The sequence below is a fragment of the Schistocerca piceifrons genome, chromosome 3, assembly GCF_021461385.2.
Source record: "Schistocerca piceifrons isolate TAMUIC-IGC-003096 chromosome 3, iqSchPice1.1, whole genome shotgun sequence".
In the NCBI taxonomy this organism is placed as follows: Eukaryota; Metazoa; Arthropoda; class Insecta; order Orthoptera; family Acrididae; genus Schistocerca; species Schistocerca piceifrons.
In genome coordinates, this window is record NC_060140.1 from 488,071,844 (window position 1) to 488,090,413 (window position 18,570).

Below are 18,570 nucleotides of genomic sequence, written 5' to 3' on the forward strand. Positions count from 1 at the left end.
GACTCCCTCTTCCTTCACGTGGGTAAATCTCTGATGGCTCTCTGGAACTGAGGTCTATTCCCCAATTTCTGGCCTAACAGTAGCAGACCATGTCATAGTGTCGACCCAACTGCTATCTCTAACACCTTGGGCTGCTATTTTGCCGAGATATCGAGCTCCATGCAGTATCACCCTGCCTTCCTCCATCAGAAATGAGTCGAGGAGGCTCTGCCGATACCCTTCTCTTCTCAGAATCGTGAGTGCTACTATGCCGCTTTTACTATGCAGGAGTAGATCATGCTCTCACTTCAACTTGATCCTCCGCCCCAGGGCTGGACGATGTTCACATTCAGACATTGCAGAACAATACCCTTGCGGGCAATCACTTTCTCCTTCATATGTGCAATCGCATCTGGGCAGAATGCACGTTTCCCAGATGCTGACATGAAGCCACTGTCATACTCATACTTAAACTCGCCATGGACAAACAACTTCCTTCTAGCTACTGCCCTGTTTCTCTCACCAGCTAGGTTTGCAAGGTTATGGAACATGTGAATCATGCCTGGCTGGTATGTTGACCTGAATCTTGCAATTTACTAACCACTGCACAGTGTGGATTTTGAGCGTGCCGTTCTACAGTTGATCATCACATCTCTTTGTCAACCCATGTCCTGAATGGTTTTCTGCGGAAATACCAGACTGTGTCCATGCTTTTCAATTTGAAGAAAGCCTATGACACCTGCTGGAGGACTGGTATCCTCCATACTCTGCATATGCAGCTTCCATGGCCGCATGCCCCGTTTCCTTCAGGAATTTTTAAAAGATTTAGTTTTCATGGTATGTGTGGTTCTGCCTTGTCGGACACCTTTATCCAGGAAAACCGTGTGCCTCAGGGTTCCGTCCTGAGCGTCATCCTTTTTGCTATCACCATGATCCCTATAATGGCCTGTCTCCCGTGAGCATCTCTGGCTCCCTTTTCGTTGACAATTTTGCAGTCTATTGCACTTCTCCACAGACTTGTCTCCTTGAGCAGTGTCTTCAGTGATGTCTTGATCACCTTATATTATGGAGCACAGGCACTGGCTTTCATTTTTCCACTGACAAAACCATTTGTATGAATTTTTGGCAATGCTGTTTGTTTCTTCCACCGTCTTTGCATCATGGGCCTGTTGCTCTTTTTCCTACATTGAAACTACAAATTTCCTGGGGTCATGCTCGATAGGAATCTTTCTTGGTTCTCCCCGTGTGTGTTACCTGTCAGCTCGCTTTACGTGTTCCCTCAATGTCCTATGTGTCTTCAATGGCATTACCTGAGGAGCAGATTGAACCACCCTCCTCCGTTTGTACCAGTCCCTTGTCCGTTCTAAACCAGACTGTGGGTATTTCATTTCTGCATCTGCACGTGTGTCCCTCCTATGCCGTCTGAATACTATCCACCACCATGGCATCCGTTTGGCCACTGGCATCTTTTATAGTAGCCTGGTTGAGAGTCTATGCAGAAGCTGCCAAACTACCACTGCCATACCACCGTGACTTTCAACAGATATGCATGCCGTTTGTCTGCCATGCCTGACCACCCATCCTATTCCTCCTCCTTCAATGATTCCTTTGATGACTAGTGTGGGGCGCGTCCCTCTTCTCTGTTACCTCCTGGAGTTTGCTTTCGGCTCTTGCCCCAGCAGCTTAATTTCAGGCTACCTGCCACTTTCCTGATGGGTGTGAATCCTTCACCACCTTGGCTTCGTGCAGCGACCCTTGTTCACCTTTGCCTTCATTTGCATCTTAAGGACACTGTTCGAGCCTCACCCTATCATCATTAGTTTCATGACCTGCACATGGAACTTCGCGATAATAACTTTGTGTGCACTGATGGCTCTTGAACTGACCATTGTATCGGGTGTGCCTTTGCCATTGGCACCGATGTATTTCGGTATGAGCTTCCGGAACACTGCTCTGTATTTACAGCAGATCTCTTCACCCTGTATCAGGCTATGCAGTACATCTGGCAGCACTGCCTTTTTAATTGTGTCTTCTGCTCCAACTTTCTCAGTGCCCTTCAAAGTGTCTATGTGCTCTTTCTCAGTGCCCTTCAAAACGTCTATGTGCTGTACACTGTCCATCCCTCAGTGCAACGGATCCAGGAAAGCTGTCACTTGCTCACTCATGACGGAGCCACTGTGATGTTTATGTGGGTTCCTGGTCACATCAGTCAAACAGGAAATGAGGCCACCGTGACTGCTTCCAAGGCTGCAGTCCTCATACTTCGGCCCGCTGGTTCTTCCATTCCCTCTGATGACCTCTGTGTTGCCGTCTGTTAGCAGGTGGTGTTACTCTGACATCACCACTCCACTTGTCCTCTCTTCATGGGAACAAGCTCCAGGGAATTAACCCTCTCCCCACAGCTTGGACGACCTTCTCTCGGCCCTCTCACCATGAGGACATCATTTTAGGTAGGTTTTGTATTGTGCACTGTCTTTGTAGCCATTGCCAATTTTTAGTGGTGCTCCCCCACAACATTGTGCTCATTGCCCTCAACCTTTGACAGATTGCCATTTGCTGATGAAATGCCCTTTTCTTTAACCACTTACATTACCATTGTGTTTCCTGCCTGAGCTATCGGCTGTTTCAGAGAACGATGCACAGGCTTTTGACCACGTTTTACTTTTTATCTGTCATAGAAATATGGCAAAGGACACTTAATCTTTAGTTCAGAACCTCCATTTCTCTATGGCATCTTATTTAGCCTTTTCTCCATATCCCTGTTTTTAGTTGTCTTTCCATCCGTCAGTTGGGTGTAACATGCAGTCATTTTTAACTCCTCCCTTTGTCTTCGTGTTCTATGGTTCTGACATACATGCATATGACCATAGTTGTTTTTGAACCCTAAACAAAACCAATCTTCCCCAGGTCCCTTCGTAAAGCACCAGCCTTTCAGCAGAAGAAAGGACAACCATAGACAATATGTTGCTACAAATGCTAGTGACTACCAAGCAGAAGGCCCCTGCCCTTTTTTTTTAGTCAATCTTCTGACGGCTTGATGCAGCCTGCCACGAATTCCTCTCTTGTGCCATAACACTTGCAACCTACATCCTCAGTTATTTGCTGGATGTATTTCAATCTATGTCTTCCTCTACAGTTTTTCTCTCTACAGCTTCCTCTAGTACTATGGAAATCCTTCCCGGATGTCTTAACAAATGGCCTATCATCCTGTCCCTTCTCCTTGTCAGTGCTTTCCACATATTCCTTTTCTCTCCGATTCTGCGCAGACTCTCATCATTTCTTACCTTATCAGTCCACCTAATTTTCAACATTCACCTGTAGCACTGCATCTCAAATGCTTCAATTCTCCTCTATTCTAATTTTCCCACAGTCCATGTTTCACTACCATACAATGCTGTGCTCCAGACTTACATTCTCAGAAATTTCTTCCTCCAGTTAGGGCATATGTTTGATATTAGTAGACTTCTCTTGGCCAGGTATGCCCTTTTTGTCAGTACTAGTCTGCTTTTGATGTCCTCCTTGCTCTGTCCTTCATTGGTTATTTTGCTGCCTATTTCCTTAACTTCATCTACTTCGTGTCCATCAATCCTGATTGCAGGTTTCATGCTGTTCTCATTTCTGCTACTTCTCATTACTTTCATCTTTCTTCGATTTACAGTCAATCCATATTTTGTACTCGTTAGAGTGTTCATTCCATTTAGCATATTGTGTAATTCTTCTTCACTTTCACTTCGGATAGCAATGTCATCAGCGAATCATATCATTGATGTCATTTCACCTTGAATTTTAATTCCCCTCCTGAACCTTTCTTTAATTTCCATCATTGCTTCTTTGATATAGAAATTGAACAGTAGGGGGAAAGACTACATCCTTGTCTTACACTCTTTTTTAATCCAAGTGCTTCGTTTGTGGCCGTGCACTCTTATTATTCTCTCTTGTCTCTTGTACGTATTACATATTACCTATCTCTCCCTATAGCTTACACCTATTTTTCTCAGAATTTCGAGCACCTTTCACCATTTTACATTGTCGAATGCTTTTTCCAGGTTGACAAATCCTATAAACGTGTCTTGACTTTTCTTTAGTCCTGCTTCCATTATCAACCACAATGTCAGAATTGCCTGTCTTGTGCCTTTACCTTTTCTAAAGCCAAACTGATCATCATTTAGCACATCTTCAATTTTCTTTTCCATTCTTTTGTATGTTGTTCTTGTCAGCATCTTGGATCGTGTGACAATTCTCACTCGTGTCAGCTCTTGCAGTCTTCGGAATTATGTGGACGATATTTTTCCGAAAGTCGTATGGTGTGTCGCCAAACTCATACATTCTACACACCAACTTGAATAGTTGTTTTGTTGCCACTTCCCCCAATGATTTTAGAAATTCTGATGGAATGTCATCTATCCCTTCTGCCTTATTTGATCTTAAGTCCTCTAGAGCTCTCTTAAATTCTGATTCTAATTCTGGATCTCGTGTCTCTTCTGAATTGACTCAAGTTCGCTCTTCTGTCACATCAGACAAATCTTCACCCTCATGAAGGGCCTTCAATGTACGCTTTCCACCTATCTGCACTCTCTTATGCATTTAAGAGTGGGATTCCCATTGCACCCTTAACGTTACCATCCTTGCTTTTAAAGTCACTAAAGATGGTTTTGACTTTCCTATATGCTGAGTCAGAACTTCTGACAATCATTTCTTTTTTTTATTTCTTTGCATTTTTCATGCAGCCATTTTGTTTTAGCCCCCCTGCACTTTCTATTTATTTATTTATTTCATTCTCAGCGACTTATATTTCTGTATTCCGGAGTTTCCTTGAACAGTTTTGTACTTCCGTCTTTCATCAATCAACTGAAGTATTTCTTCTGCTACTCATGGTTTCTGCTCAGTTACCTTGTTTGTCCATTACCTTGGAGCTGTCCATTCCTCTTCATTTTTACCGCCTGCTGAACTATTCCTTATTGCTGTATCTATAGCCTCACAAAAATTCAAGTGTATCTTGTCATTCCTTAGTACTTCTGTATCCGACTTCTTTGCATATTGATTCTTTCTGACTAATCTCTTGAGCTTCAGCCTACTCTTCATCACTACTACTTTGTGATCTGAGTCTATATCTACTCCTGACTTCGTCTTACACTCCAGTGTCTGCTTTCGAAATTGTGGCCATGATGTTATCGAACTGAAATCTTTCCATATCACTCAGCCTTTTCCAAGTATATCTTCTCTTCTTGTGATTCTTGAACAGAGTATTCGCTATTACTAGTAGAAATTTATTGCAGAAGATAGTCTTTCTCCTCTCTCATTCCTTGTGCCAAGCCCATATTCTCCTGTAACCTTTTCTTCTTCTCCTTCCTCTGCTACTGCATTCCAGTGCCCCATGACTATTAAATTTTCATCTCCCTTTACGCACTGTATTACCCTTTCAGTATCGTCATATACTTTCTCTGTCTCTTCATCTTCAGCTTGTGACGTCGGCATGTACACCTGAACTATCATTGTCGGTGTTGGTTTGCTACCATTTCTGACAAGAACAACCCTATCACTGAACCGTTCACTGTAACACACTCTTTGCCATACCTTTCTATTCATAACGATTCCTACTCCTGTTATACCATTTTCTGGTGCTGTTGGAATTACCCTATATTCATCTTCATCCTTGCTTCTTTCCATTTCACTTCACTGACCCCTACTATACCTCGACAGAGTCTTTGTATTTCCTTTTACAGATATTCCAGCTTCCCAACATTATTCAAGCTTCTGACATTTCACACCCTGACTCCTAGAACATTATCCTTTCATTGATTATTCAATCTTTTTCTCATGGTCACTTCCCCCTTGGCAGTCTCCTCCTGGAGATCTGAATGGGGGACTATTCTGGAATCTTTTGCCATTGGAGAAATCATCATGACACTTTTTCAATTACAGGCTGCATGTCCTGTGGATACATATTATGTGTCTTTGATGCTGTGGTTTCCATTGCCTTGTGCATCCTCATGCTGTTGATCATTGCTGATTCTTCCACCTTTAGAGGCAGTTTCCCACCCCAAGCACAAGATAGTGCCCTGAACCTCTGTCCACTCTTCCATCCTCTTCAACAAGGCCATTGGCAGAATGAGGGTGACTTCTTATGCCAGAAGTATTCGCCAATGCTGATTATGAACCACACTTTGAAGTGTTGGTGAGTTTCGAACCTGGGACCGAGAACGTTTTCATTACTAATTAGAGATGCTACCACTGGACCATAGGTATCTGTTTAATTCACCTATAAACTCTGTCAGAGTGATCCCATACCAGAAAAAAAGACTGTCCATTCTCCCTCTGTAAGGCTGGTGTTAGGAAGAGACCTGGGGAAGTCCAGCAAAATCTCCAATCCCTGCTTCGAGCCTTTGCTCCTTCCCAGAACCTCTCCCCTGAATCCATTTTCTTCATCACCCCTATGACACCTGGCACACCCACCTCATACATGCTCCCCAAAATCCACAAACCGAACAATCCTGGATGCCCCATTGTAGCTGGTTATTGTGCCTCCACTAAAAGAATTTTGTCCCTCATTGACCAATACCTCCAACCAGTTGCCCAAAGTCTAGTCTCCCATGTCAAATATACCAACCACTCCCTTCACTGTCTCTCCATCATCCCCACCCTTTTATCTCCTGGGTCCGTACTCACAACTGTTAATGCCACTTCCCCGTACACTAACATCCCTCATACCCATGGTTGTGTTGCTATTGAACACTATCTTTCCCAATGTCCTTCAGACTCCAGACCCACTACCTCATTCTTCATTCACCTTAATAACTTCATTCTAAAACACATAACTACTTCTCTTTTGAAGGGAAGGTATACAAACAAATCCATGTAACTGCCATGGGCACCTGCATGGCACCTTCTTATGCCAACTTATTATGGGCCATCTAAAGGAAACCTTCCTGGTCTCTCAAAACCCCAAACCCCTGGTCTGGTACATGTTCATTGATGATGATATCTTCATGATCTGGACTCAGAGCCAAGACACTGTGTCTGTATTCCTTAACAACTTCAACACCTTCCACCGTCCACCACACCAACACCATCCACTTCACCTGATACTCTTGAACCCAGCATGCCACCTTCCTGGACATTGGGACATTGTCCATCTCCTCTCTTATGATTCCATCTAGACCTCTGTACACATTAAACACCCCAACCACCAACAGTACCTGCATTTTGACAGCTGTCATCCCCCCCCCCCCCCCCAAAAAAAAAAAAAAAAACACCTCCAATACAGCCTGGCCACCTGGGGATGGCATATCTGCATTCACAAGAACTCCCTTGCCCAGTATGCTGAAGTTGTTACAAAGGCCCTCAAAAACGGGCACTATCCCCCAGACCTCACACACCCCCAATTCTCCCAGCACCCACAAGAAGCAGCTACAAAGGAGTGCCTCCCTCATCTCCAGATACCACCTCAGACTAGAACAACTGAACCACATCCTTCGCTAGGACTTTGATTACCTATCACCATCTTCTGAAATGAGGAGCATCCTACCCAAGATCCTTACCACAACTCCTAAAGTGGTGTTTTGTTGCCCTTCCAACCTCCATAACATCCTAGTCCATCTCTATACCATTCCGAATCCCAACTCCCTTCCGCAAGGATAATATCCCTGTGAAACACCCAGGTGCAAGATCAGTCCAGTCCACCCACCCAGCACTTCCTATTCCAGTTCTGTCACAGGCTAATCCTACCTCAACAGAGGCCATGTTACATGGAAAGCAGCCATTTATACATTGGTATGACTACCAGCCATCTGTCAACCAGGTTGAACAGACACTGCCAAACTACAGCCAAGAGCATGTTAGGCCACCCTGTGACACAACATGCAGCTGAACATAACATGCTTGATTTCAGTGGCTGCTTCACAACCTGGACTACCTGGATCCTCCCCTCCATCACCAGCTTCTCTGAACTGTGCAGATGGGAATTATCCTTACAACACATTCTCTGCTGCTGAAATTATCCCACCCTCAACCTCCAGTAACCTACCATCCCCACCCTCTCCATCCGACAGTTTCTGCCCCCTCTGTCCTATCACCTCCTTTCTACTCATGTCTCACACCCTCATTGTGTGCCACCCTCTCCCAACTCCCCATCCATCATTCCTCTATTCTGCTTCTCTCCTTCTGTGCCTCTCGCACCTCCCTGTCCCACAGTCTTCCGACACTGCACCTTGCAATTTTGTCATGTTTCCGTCTAGCCCATGCACACATTGCCAGAGAGTGCTCTTCTTTCCTCCCACCTGTACCCTTCTCTCCCTCCCCCCTCCCTGCCCCACTTCAGATTGCTGTTTTCATTCAACATTACAGCTGCATTCCAGTGTGAGCTGACGGAGATTGCGCTCAGTTGTGCATGAAGTGTGCTTACTTGTGTGAATTTGTGCGTGTTTTCTTTTCTGAAGAAGGCTTTGACTAAAGATAAATGTGCAGCAGTCCTTACGGTCTGCCTGTCTGAAACTCACTGTGTCATCTTTAGGTGAGTAGCAATCTATCCTTTTTGTAATATTGTCCATTTTAACTTAAACTGCACTCTAGACTTAATTATAGTGAAGGTGTTCTGACATGCTAAATATAGTGTATACAGGTGGTGTGAGTTCTCAGTAAAGAGGAAATGAGCATTGGAAAAAAAAAAAAAAACTGCCAGAATCTAATTGAAGGTTATATCCAAACCCAGAGAAGGTAGCTTGACAGATTCCTGTAATGACTTCTGGAAACTATAAGACTCCATCATCATCTCATCATTAGCTATTTATCTTCCACTGCTGGATGTAGGCCCCTTTCAGACTTCTCTGTACATTTCGACTTCAACCTTCTATGTCCAAGTTTGTCTTGGTTCTTTCTTTATTTCATTGAGTTGTCATCTAGGTCCTTTCTTCCCATGAAAAATTCAATGCAGGATCTCCTTAGTCTATCTTCCATCATTTATCTCACTATGTGACCTGCCTGTTTTTGTATCTTCATCAATAATCTTTGCTACTTTCCAATCAGCTTGCTGATTGTACATTATTTTGGCCTTACTGTACTTAATCCTCAGTCCTGCTGTCATACTTGCTCTGTTCAGTTCCTCTGTCCTTTGCTGAAGGTTTTGCAGATCTGAAGCAAACAAAACAACCTCATCTGCACATTAAAAGGGGTCCCAATTTTTGCATTCCAGTTTAATGAGTTGGAGACCTATTCCAAGACTGCAGAAAATAGTTTTTGTGAAATGGAATCATCTTGCCTAGCTCTTGTCTCAGTTCTGAACTTTTCTCTCATTTGATGCAATGAAATGGAAGCTGTTAGCCTTGTGGGATGTATTATTCGACAAATTGATGGAGATATATTATATTCCTTGCTTCTCACATGCTGCCAGGACAGATTTTATTTGTCCTACAGTGTAGGTGTTCACAGCCAGTATTGGTAAGACCTGTTTTATGGGTATCAGCCCATGGTGCAGGGCTTATTTCTGTGCCTAATGCTTGATTTTGTAATGCTGGATACATCGTCAGAGGGTATAGAAACTCAGACAGCAGTTTTAGACTTAAACGAGCTCAGTAAGCCAAACTGTTTATACAGATCAATGCAGTGGTTGCATTGTGATGTCATCACTCCATTGCCCAAGATCACAGTCATGTCAATGTGTGTGTTATGGAGCTTGTAGTGGGGAAGAGTTTGCTGTGTTTACTTTATTTGGCTCTAAGGCCCACAATTTGTATAATTTCATTCCTTCTTTTCTGTTAAAGTTGTTTTTGTGTTCTTGATTTCTACAGCCTCTCTATGCATCCTACCATAGTAACGATCGCATCTTAATAAAACCATAGTATTGGAAAAACACATTTGCTTCCTTCCTGATACAAGTGCATGATCTGCTACTGCCGATTTATCCGTGTTCACATTGCTGGCTCCTGTCTGGAATGGAAGCTGGTAGCCTTGTTGTACGTATGATTCAACAAATTGAGGTAGATATATTATATTCCTTGCTTCTCACATGCTGTCAGGGCAGATTTTATTTTTCATTCAGTGTAGGTGTTCACAGCCAGTATTGGTGAATTTTGTTTTGTGGGCATCAGACCGTGGCTTGAGGCTTATGTCTGTAACATATTCCAAATGCGTGATGAAGTTACAGGTAATCGGGATAACTGAACATGCATTTTTGTCTGGTATGAAATCACATCACTCACCTTGAAGATGGAGTTCCTATTTTGAGTTGTCTGATGCACAGAGTGTAAGAATTGTCTGGTGAAAAGAGCTAAAAGGGGAACAGAAATCCTCAATGAAAAATAGTTTGTATAATCATACCACCAGTGTTCAGTGAGCATTGCTTCTCATGTGTAAGTCTTTCCTCATGGTCATTAGTTTGTCTCAAATGCTAGCCTAATCATTTATGGTGATCTCAATTGCCTTCTGAATGTTGCTTTGCATAAAAATTCTACATTCCTGTGGTTATTCAAATCTATGCCACCAATAAAAAGTACTGATAAAATATGTTTACCACATCTCAAAGTAAGTGTATCACTTTGAAAAATAATATTATGTAATTATAGTTTGCTCCATTTTTAAAGTTGTAAACAGCCTATCTTCTACTTTTTTCGCTTAATTGATTTAAAACAAATCATGTTCATGTTGCATACACCTTTGAATATCAAAATGCCTGTTAAAGGGGTAACACATTTCATAAAATTTTATTACCTTTGCATTGTGTCACTGCTTTCTAGATGAAATTGTTGCCCGTGCAGTGCAGTCATTCAGTGAAGGTGTGTGTGAACTATGGCTTACTTCTGAAGATACTGGCACTTATGGTAGAGACATTGGATCCAGCCTGCCGGAGCTGTTATGGCAATTAGTAGAAATCGTTCCACAAGGTTGTATGATGCGTGTTGGTATGACAAATCCTCCTTACATCCTGGAGCATTTGGAGGTAATTAAAAATAATTGTATTACTCCTTTCACAAAGTAAATTTTTATTTCTTTCATTCGTTTATTATTATAAAAAGGCAAAAGGCAGAAATGAATACTCTCTGTGCTTCAATCAGAGCAACATCTTTGTGTTAGCAGGTGGTACATAACAGAAAAGGGGATGAAAGAACACAGTCAATGAGAAGTACCCCATTGTCCATAAGATTCCAGATTTCAAATAAAATTGTCATTCCCACATTGCAAATTTATTAAAGCTATACTGGAGCTTTATGGGACATATGTTAACAGTTGTACACAACTATGCATTTTTCTCTGAATATATTGTGTTACAAGTTTTTGTTTGTTTAATATATTTGTATTTAATAACTTGATCACAACAAGGTATGAGATTGGAAAGAGATTTAAAACTGAAAAGAAAAAAATTAATAAACAGCTTCATACTAAAAGGAAAATATAGTACCTTAATGTTAGATAAGATGCATTTTAGTTGCTACTTGAACGATATGATTTGTGTGTATATATTATAAGTATATATCTGTTTCCTAGGAAATAGCAAATATTCTGAATCATCCAAGAGTATACAGCTTTCTTCATGTACCTGTACAATCAGGAAGTGATTCAGTACTAAGTGACATGAAACGGGAATATTGCAGAGCTGATTTTGAGAAGGTTGTAGACTTTCTCTCTGAAAGGTGTGTTATAAAGCTTGTTTTTAATACACAGTACAAGAGCATATTTGTTATATGTAATTTTGTGCAGCATGTTTAATTTATATTTTTATTATGATTTTTTTGTGCATTTTAAAAATCCCGTGTCTTGCACCTTACTCATCAATAACCTTGGTGACATCTAAATGGATATTTAGTCAATCTTTTTCAGTAATTAAATTAGGGTACTGACTTCAATAAATGTTATGTACTGCAGGTGACTCAAGGTGCTAATAGGTCTCCATGGATATCTCAAGCAATGCTGTCTACAATGTTTCCCATAACTATTGAACTGAGTATAGTGGAGGACACAAACAGTTAATATGTATGTTCAGTTGGATTAAAAAACATTGAATTTCAGGACAAGAGAAGTACCTAGATCTCAAGAAAGACTATTTTCAGAAAAGTGGAACAAGAAGTTACATGCATTCTGACCAAACCAGCTCATACAAACAGCATTAATTATTAATTGTGTCACTAGTATATATGATTACATCGTTAGTAGTCATAGAACAACAGTTAACAGCATTTGTAACAATAGAGGCTTGCTAATTAATGGGGTCAGCAGAAGAAAGGGTTAACACACAAAAGCACATTTTTTGGTACTGCATGTTATAATATTTGGCTAAATAGAAAGACGAGAACGTAAATACAATAAGACATAGTAGTTTACATATCAGATAATGTATTGTAGTGGAACAACTTGTAATTAATGGTGGTCTATTTGAAAAAACAATAGTGGTATGTGGTATGTTCCCTGCTGTATTTGATGGTTGCTTTGGGAACTGGGTGGGTGGGTGGGGGGGGTGGGGGGGGGGTTGGCGTATTAATTGAAATTACTGACTTACTTTTTCAGAGTACATCTCCCCTCTCACTATCTTCTTTCTAGGGAATCCATCTACTGTGCAGTTTGACCTGTTCTGGAAATGGAATTGTGCTTATTTATTTCCAGTAAGCTACTAAGTAACAGAAGTCACTCTTTGAAGACATACATATGTTCTTCCAGCTCATACAAAGTCAAAACATCCCATACAATAACCTTCTGTGATTATGATTTGGCTATTATACCCAGTAATACAAATTGATAGGCAGTTCAGATCCAACTCTCTGTTAAGACATTGATGCAGACTGACTTCTCTTCCATTTCCTTCATGATGTAGTTCGTTGTCATTGTGTGCGCTGTTCCATGGAGCACAGTGTGTCACTGGGGCAGCGGCGCAGGTCATGAAGTAGTCACCAAACCAGTAGGTGCCACCGAGTGAGGTGGCGCAGTGGTTAGCACACTGGACTCGCATTCAGGAGGACGACGGTTCAATCCCGCGTCCGGCCATCCCGATTTAGGTTTTCCGTGATTTCCCTAAATCGCTCCAGGCAAATGCCGGGATGGTTCCTTTGAAAGGGCATGGCCGACTTCCTTCCGCGTCCTTCCCTAACCCCATGAGACCGATGACCCCGCAGTTTGGTCTCTTCCCCCAAACAACCCAACCAACCCCAAACCAGTAGGTGCCACTAAGTGTGACCAAACTGCCAATGTCACCCATCTTGAAGAAACACTGTGTCCATCCACACTCTGTTACAAGCACAGATAACACAAAATCTCCATGCAGTAGATACGTAAAAAGTTAGTAAATAAAGTAATAAAAATTAATTGCATGTTTGCCGATCATCATTGCTGTAAACATTGTACAGCTCATCACTTCACTTAAGTGGTATATTACACCTCAATAGATAATTTGAGTGAATTAATTCTCGTTAAATTGATGGTCAACACTTTATTCCTCCAAGCACTTCAGTTTATTTTCAGCTAATGGGACTCATTGATCCCTGTATCTACATTATCGGATAATTTTTGGAAATTCGTTTGAAAACAGACTGTAAAACTTTCTCCTTGACAACTCCTTCTATTCTGTATAATAATTTCTAACTTTGTAATGTGTGAAAAGAAATTGTAGGTGATGAGCATGCACCCACATTTATTTTGCTGAATAAACTCTTCTTTTCTAAAAGGTAGCTATGTAAGAAACAATGAAAAGAATTTCAAATAAGCCAACACACTTTTCTTCAAATTAGGAGTATGTGAGGTCTTCTAAGTGCGAAACATGCCAAACTGAGCTGTTTATATTTAGCACACGTAAAGTAGGTTTAAGAAATCGTAGATACCCCACCATTAAAACAGATCCCCTCTTCCCAGTCAAGCACCCGCTTAGTACAGAGGATCTGAATCCCAATGACAGTCACCCTCTTCTACAGCCATTCTCAGTGGTCGAGCTGGAGAGAGCTTTCTCCTCTGCTAAAAATACTGCCATCGGTCCAGATAATAGTCACTACAAAACACTACCTTTTATGATATGAGGGACAACAATACCTACCCCATATTTACAATAAAATGTCTTCTGAACATTTCAACATTGATCCCATAAAGACAGCAGGATGACACCTGCACTCAAACCAGGGAATCTGACTGACCAATAGCATTACTGTAATATCTCTACAAACAGGTGGAAAGCATGGTCAGATTTGGGTCAGAGAGATGGTTGGTATGCTATGACGTGTTCCCTAGCAATCAAGTTCCCCCCCCCCCCCCCCCCCCCCCCCCCCCCCCCCCCTCCTGAAAGCTATTGAAGATAATGTCTTACATCTGGTTAGTGACATACAACTCTGCTTCAACTGAAATGTGTATCTGTTGACTTTATTTCAGGATCCAAGCAGCACCTATGATAACATAATACTCCCAGTGGTAGCACAAAACTAAAGGAACAAGGCATACCCAACACATTTAAAAAACACCTGTTCTCTCTCTCTTTAATCGACTGCCATTAGTCTTACAAACAATAGGACTGTAAACTACGAGTATTGGATTGCCACTAGGATCTGTGTTGGCACCTCATCCACCTTATAGCTACACCATTGACATGCTTAGGATATTCCTGTAGATGGTGAAAGTTTTGCGATACAGATATGATATATGTATTTACATGTAAAGTACCTCTCGAAAGGCTGCAAGTTACAACTGACAATCACAATACCGTGTGGTTTTAATTAAACTTTCTGTATTTAACACATTGTAACATGAAAGATGATAACTATATGAGTACCAAACTTGACAGCATTAATGATGAGAGTATGGGGTGCAAGATTTCCATGCATCACAGTGTCACTGTCCAGTTCCAATTATGGCCACCAGCTGCCGTGATCAGTGATTGTAATTAATATTCTCACGCATCTGACCATTCGCAGTGCACTTGTTGACACATCAACATGAGCTTGGACAAAGGAGCAGGCCATTATTATTGATGGAGCTCTATTATCAAAACAGCAGTAATGTTGCAGCTGCACTTCGAGAATTTTGCCGGCTGAAAGGATTATGGAAGAGTCCTGTTACTCCATCTGCTATTTGGAGCATGACGAAGTTTGAATCAACTGGAGAACTGGACATTGCTCTGGGAAGAGGCCAATGACCGGTTGCACCACAAGTGGTTGATGAAATCGCTGTTGCTATGGCAGACAATGCTGTGTCACGACAGTTAAACATCCCATGGATCACTGTACAGAAGGCGCTTCAAATCATTTTCAAATGGTATCCATACACGATCCATATTGTACAGCAGCTTGCACCATGGGACCCACAACAATGTGTTGACTTTGCTCTCCACTTTCTTGCAAAGATTGAAATTGATGAGGGCTGTTATATGGATGGACAGACAAAGTTCATTTTTCTGTGATGGGTGAGGTGAACACACAGAACTGCTGAGTATGAGGTCTCCACCTCCAGTCACTGTGCATGACGTTCCTTTGTATGGTGAACATGGCACCATATGGTGTGGCTTCATGCCTACATCCGTCATTGGCCCATTCTTTTTTTAACAGGTTGGTGGTCAACAACCACAGATGTGCAGTGTGTCTGGCCACCATTCCTGCGATATGCTTCACCAGCTTGTCATATCTGCCCTACAGGAGAGAGATGCATTGGAGCTCAACAGTTTTCATGCAAGATGGGGCCCCACCACACATTGCTCATGAAGTTCACCCGCTTCTCGGAAACACATTTGGAAGTGATTGAATTGTCAGCCTATTGTTTCCAAATGTTGGCCAGCACAATAACCTGATCTCACTCCCTGTGATTTCTGTTTGTGGGGCTGCCTAAAGGACAGGGTTTACCAGAGTAACATTCACACATGTGCTGATCTGAAGTGCAACATATCAAGAGGTGTAGCCAGTATACCTACGGACATGCTTCGTTCTACTGTGCAGAATGCAATCCTGCACTTTCAGACTCTTCTGGACATTGATGTGCGCCATTTTAGCCCCTTTTGTAGTGGTAGTGATACCAGTATGTAATGGTATGGTGTACCGTAGCAGCACATTAAAAGTGTTTCAATTGAATTGATTCTACTTTATTTGTCTTCCCAATGTCCTTGACATTAATGGTACCAAGATTGGTACTTGTACGGTAATTAGTTTCCATGTCATAATGTGCTAAGTAGGGAAAGTTTAATTATAACCACCAATATTTGCATTCCAACAGTGGCTCACGAGAAACAGTCTGGATGTATCCATAGCTAAATGAAATGCAGTATTGTAGTCAAGGCACAGACTGAATCTGCTAGCGGTAATAGATGTAGCCTCGTACATCTTTCCTTCAAAGATTGTAGTCAAACATCTGGGACCATATGCTTACCTAGATGGAGCACACAAAATATGTGGCTAAGAAATGCGAGATATCTCGCAGCATAATTAGAGCTATGACAGGACTCGGGTGGGACTTGAATGTTGGCACTTTACCATACAATGGTATGTCCAATTATTGATTATGGGAGTGGTTGTTATGGAACTGCAACTGACAATTACCTCAACACAATAAATGAATGGTAACATGAAGTGCTGAGTGCCACCCTACCAATGTACTCTTGGTGAAGCACATGAACCTCCAATCCATCTACACTGGTGGTTCTCTGCTCCAGATTTCTTCTTAAAAGGAAGTAATCTGAAATCAATCACCTCAAATGTAACCATGCAGTGTTTAACTGGACACTTCCGGATCACTAGACGTCTTCCTCTCCTAGTCCAAGAGTATTTAGATACTCCGGAGATTTCAAGGAAGATCATTAGAGCACCTACACTAAATAATTTTAGTGTCACATTCCCACTGAAATTTACAGTGAATTTAGTATCTGGTATTACCTTTGACAATGAGGCTCATGTTAACAATAAAACTTTGTTTCAGTTTTTAAGACAGTATTCAGGCGCAATGTATGTCTACACACATCAAAAAAAATTTTGCATTACTCTAGTTCCAGAACTCCTGAAGACAGATGTTGACTGTAGATATTGTATCACAACGTGACCCACCAACCACTCTGAGGGACACGTGTCGAATCGCCGTTGAGGAGTGGTTCAATCTGGACCAACAGTGCCTTGATGAACTTGTGTATAATATGTCACAATGAAAATAGGCATGCATCAATGAAAGAGGACGTGCTACTGTATATTAGAAGTACCAGCATGTACAGCAGTCTAGACCACCACCTATGAAGGTCTCGCTGTATGGTGGTGCAACATACAATATGTGGTTTTCATGAGCAGTAAAAAAGGCGGAAATGATGTTTATGTTGATCTCTATTCCAATTTTCTGTACAGGTTCTGGAACTCTCGGAATGGACGTGATGCAAAACTTTTTTTGATGTGTGTATACTGATATCTCCAAAACCAATGACTAATGGAAATGCATTCTGCATACCATATTTTCAGAATTCTGGGCTATTCACATTCCCAACAGAGGGAAGTATCATGACCAGAGAAATTGTTATACTAGAAGCATTTCATTTCTGCTTGCAGATGACAGCATATTTTCTACTCATTGCTTCTTTAGCTGCTACAGCAGTACTTAAACAGTTTTAGAACCTATTTGACTAAAAACTCCCATTGTGTACAGTATTTTTGAAGTGTTGGAACTGATGCATTATAGAGGCTATTCTGTTAATTTCGCTTGGATGGAATCACACTACGGGATCACAGGCAATGAAGCTGTCAACCGTTTGGCCAAAGGAACTGTTTTTATAGGACTTACTGCCTAGACTGCAATCTCAAGTCCTGATTACTGATATATCCTATGTAGATGCATGAGAGAATACTGGCAAAAGAAGTAGGAAGAAACAGTGAGATACAATGGCAATAAATATTCAGCAATTCAGCTGCCAGTCCTCTATCCCGTGAAATCTTATATCAGTTCAGTGCCTAGCCACCTCACCTCCCTAACAGTCAGACTCGAATTTAAATACAGATATTTATGTAAATATCATTATAGAGACTTTTTTCTGCTTATGTGGAGAAGAAACGGACACCAATCACCAGACTACACGGAAGTATTACAGTCCTACATGAACATGTGAAGCACATGTGACAGCTTTTTTTAGCAACACAGACTCATAGACTTTCCCATGCAATGTACAGATTCATTGTTGCTGCATCTTAAGACCAACATATCATTGACAGTGATCTACACAAAAGTATTATATAACATTTGGTTTTATACTGGTTATAGGGTATTTGTCTATCTGTAACACTCTATGTCCTATCAATAGCTGTGTGTTGTAAGTAGACTGGCTGTATAATGTAAGCTGATGGCCAATAAATTCCATTACAAAAAGATAAACTTGCCATCCATCTGGTCCCTAATAAATCTAAATATAAGGCAAGCTCATCAGTATCTGCTTCTTGTACCAATAGGTTATTTTTGGTTCTTTGAAAATACAAAACATTAATCTTTGTGAGATAAAGACTTATGCTATTCACTGTGAAACCTATCGTGTGAGCTGTGTCTGATAAATGTATATACATTTCAGTTTTTGAACTGTCATTTAAAGTTATTGAAAAATCGTTTTAAACACAGCAGCAGACACAGTATCAAACCTTGTGAGACAGAGCATCTTATGTTCCTTCCTCCTGAATTTAGTTT

General features: G+C 41.4%; 1 protein-coding gene across 2 annotated transcripts in view; it reads left to right on the forward strand.

Moving 5' to 3' along the window:
* Positions 1–18,570, forward strand: part of LOC124789562 (threonylcarbamoyladenosine tRNA methylthiotransferase) — a 127,120-nt gene that overhangs the window by 96,516 nt on the left and 12,034 nt on the right. For both annotated transcript variants that reach the window (XM_047256965.1, XM_047256966.1), the window contains 2 exons: positions 10,707–10,909; positions 11,455–11,600. In XM_047256965.1, the coding sequence (XP_047112921.1) occupies positions 10,707–10,909; positions 11,455–11,600 (349 nt within the window). The remainder of the gene's footprint in view (positions 1–10,706; positions 10,910–11,454; positions 11,601–18,570) is intronic.